This window comes from Trichosurus vulpecula, chromosome 6 (genome assembly GCF_011100635.1).
Source record: "Trichosurus vulpecula isolate mTriVul1 chromosome 6, mTriVul1.pri, whole genome shotgun sequence".
Classification (NCBI taxonomy): domain Eukaryota; kingdom Metazoa; phylum Chordata; class Mammalia; order Diprotodontia; family Phalangeridae; genus Trichosurus; species Trichosurus vulpecula.
The window spans coordinates 267516983-267520691 of NC_050578.1; the positions used below are offsets into that span (position 1 = coordinate 267516983).

Here is a 3709-nt window from a genome sequence, read left to right on the forward strand (position 1 = left end):
CCAGTAAGTATATAGAAAATTATTAATGGAAATAACCATTGAGTCCATCTACTGAATTCCCTCTACATACAGATGAGAAAACTGAAGCCCAGACATGATAAATCACTTGATCAAGGTGATTTGTCAAGGTCCTTGGACCTCTAAATTTTATGAGTCTATATGCTAGAGGGGAAAATAGCATCCCTAATAATATCTAGATAATCTATTAAACGGACTTGACTTTGGCAGATGACATGACTTCTCCCGACATTCACCTTCTCAACCAGTCTGGCCCCACTGAGTTTGTGTTCCGGGTATTCACCACTTCCCCCAGGATCCAGGCCCTCCTCTTCTGTTTCTTCCTTCTCCTCTATGTGATGATCTTGTGTGGTAACACTACCATCATCTGCATTGTGTGGACCCACAGCTCCTTGCGCACCCCCATGTACTTCTTTCTGTCTAGCCTATCCTTCCTAGAGATCTGTTTAACCACTACTGTGGTACCACTGATGCTTTCCAACATCTTTGGGGCCCAGAAGCCCATTACATTGGCTGGCTGTTCAGCTCAGATGTTTATTTTTCTTACTCTTGCTGGTGCTGATTGTTTTCTATTGGCTGTCATGGCCTACGACCGCTATGTGGCCATCTGCCATCCCTTACAATACACCCTCATCATGACCCAGAAGCGATGTACACAGCTGGTGGTTGGTTCCACAAGCCTAGCTGTTCTCCTTGAACTTCAGCTCACAGTACTTATCTGTACTCTGCCATTCTGTGGACATATCCTGGAAATCAACCACTTCATGTGTGATGCCCCACCTGTCCTACGCCTGGCCTGTGGGGATATCAAAATCCACCAAGCCATTCTATTTATGGTAGGTACCCTTGTGCTCGCTGTCCCCTTCTTGCTCATCTCCATCTCCTACATCTTCATCGCCAATAGCATTCTACGTATCCGGTCTGCTGAGGGACGTCGGCGTGCTTTTTCAACCTGCTCTTCACATCTCTCTGTGGTACTATTGCAGTTTGGAGGCCCTAGTCTGGTCTACATGCGTCCAAGGTCCAACACCTCTGAGGATGAGGATCGACAGCTTGCTTTGCTTTATACCACTGTCATTCCTCTGCTCAACCCCCTCATTTACACCCTACGGAACAAGGATTTCAAAGATGCACTGAAAAAATCCATGAGCTACAAAGGAGCTTCTGAAATCCAATAAAAGTGTAGGGCAGAGACTTTATGGTTGTTAAGATAGTGTAGCCTTTGAAAATGATTCTAAAATGATTCTCACTCACACTTCACACATTGAAATTTTCTGCGATTTGTATGCATCTTTTGGAAATGTTAGGTCTGTATTTACATTGTTTGTTGTGAACCTTGCCCAAGAGAATATATGATAATAAAAACTGCTTAATCATACTTCTTCTGTAGACTTGTATTTCCTTCCTACATATCTCCCATTCATGTTCTTGTCCTTTCAAGTATCACAGAATGGCAATACTAGAGCACAGACTTGGAACAGAAATGGATCTTAGAGGTCATTTATCAAGCCCCCTCATTTTAGGTGCTAAGTAGTTAGTTGATTTGATTAACATCACATAAGTATTAAGTGGCAGTACTAGAACTTAAAGCCAAGTGCTCTGAATTGAAACAGCCCTGTGTCTCTCAAGGAAGAAAAAAGGTAGGGAATAAGCATTTATTAAGCACCTACTATGTGCCAATCTTTACAAATATTATCTCATTTATCTTGGAAGCATTACTTCTGTTGATATTACTCAGGATAGCAGATGTGATTCATAATTAGAAAAATGAAAATTAAAGCTATTCAGAGGTTCCAACTCAGACTCATCAGGTTGGCAAAACTGACCAAGAAAATTCAATGACAAATGCTAGAAGGACTGTGGAAAAAACAGGCAAGTTAATGCACTGTTGGCAAAGCTGTGGACTTGCCCAGATTTTGAAAAGCAATTTAGAATTATACCTCAAAAGCTGTAAAACTATGCATACCCTTTGACTCAGTGATATCGCTACTAGGTCTATATTACAGGAACCTAAGGAAGAGGGAAAAGACCTATATTTATATAATATGTATAGCAATTCCATTGATGATGATAAATAATAGAAATGTAAGAGGATGCCTATCAATTAGGGAATGGCTGAACAAATCATTTCCTACAATTGTGATGAAATGCTCTCACTCTGTAAGAGGTGACAAAGGGAATGGTTTCAAAGAAACATGGAAAGATTTGTATGAACTGACTCAAAGTGAAGTGAGCAGAACCAGGAGGAAAATGTATCCAATAACAACATCGTAGAGACAAACAACTTTAAAATATTTAGGAATTCTGGTCAACACAAAATTCCAGAGGACTCATAATAAAACACAGTCCTCACATCCAGATAATGGGATGATACACTCAGTGCAGATTGAAGAGTTGTTTTTTTTTTTTTATTTTAACATATCCAATGTGGAATTTGTTTTGCCTGAGTACAAACATTTGTAACACGAGTTTTGTTTTTCTTACTTTTGCATTTAGGGAGGGGTGTCAGTGGGAGAGGGAACATGGAAGTGAAAAGAAAACAAAATTGAATTTTAAATAATAAAGCATAATTACAAAAATAGATATGAATGAAAGGTTTATTACTTTCAGAATAGCCTCTTGAGAAGAGAGTTGCAAGAATCTTTCCATATAAGGTACCAGAAGTGAAAAAGTCAATTAAATGGCCACTTTATTTTTATTATGGACATTAAAATGTGATGTTAATTTGGTTTCATTTTTTGTTTCCCATTATTAGTAAAAAAAAAAAAAAATAGAAGAATCCTATCACTTCCGAGGAAAGCACAACAGAGGAAAGGTGACTATATTTTTACTGCACCTTTATCTCACATATGCAGTGTGGTCATCTCCTATGACTCTAATTTAATAATGGAAGACAGGAAAGAAGGCTGTAGACGCACAGGTACTAGGAGAGACAGAGTAGTGCCTGGGTGCCTATGTACTTATTATGGACTGGTTGTCAATGTCCTTCCTTAAAATTCAGGTCCAGGAATTCGCTTGAAGAGGGCTGCATGATTGGTCACAGAAAAGTCATGTTCTCAAACATGAGTTCCAGCAAGGACTGAAAAAGAATGCCAGAACAAATAATATGAAGAAATACAAAGACAGACTACAGTAAATGCTTTCAGCCAGCCCAAGACTATAAAAAAGACCTCCAGAAGCCTTCTGAGGGAGCTAGGTGGAACAATGGGTAAAGCACTAGACTTGGAGTTAAGAAGATCTGAGTTCAAATGTAGCCTCAGACACTTACTAGCTTTGTGATCTTCTCACCCATTTTCCTCAATTGTAAAATGAGTCCAATAATAGCACCTGCCTCTTGTCGTGAGGATCAAATGAGAAAAAATTTGGAAACCTAGAGCACAGTGTCCGATACACAGTAGGCACTTACAAGTGTTTGTTTCCATCTCAATCAGCCATGTGTTACAACTAAGCTTCTACTTGCCTTATTTTGAACCATCATAAAGCTCCTTCAATATGCCAGGAATTATTTGTTGATTAGTAGGCAGAGCAGAAGGAATAGAGGTAGTGCAACGACAGGTTTTAAAAGAAATCTTGGCGATTATCTAGTTTGTCCCCTTTATATTACAGCAAAGGAAACCAACACCCTGAAAAGGGCTTTCATTTTGAAAATTCCTCACACGATATTAATGGCTAACATTTATGTAGTGCTTGC

The 3709-nt window shown here is 39.2% G+C and overlaps 1 protein-coding gene across 1 annotated transcript; it reads left to right on the forward strand.

The window, feature by feature from the left end:
- Positions 1–233: 233 nt before the first annotated feature.
- Positions 234–1196, forward strand: LOC118855158 (olfactory receptor 10Q1-like). Its single transcript, XM_036765255.1, has one exon. The coding sequence runs from the start codon at positions 234–236 to the stop codon at positions 1194–1196; it is 963 nt and encodes a 320-aa protein (XP_036621150.1).
- Positions 1197–3709: the final 2513 nt, after the last annotated feature.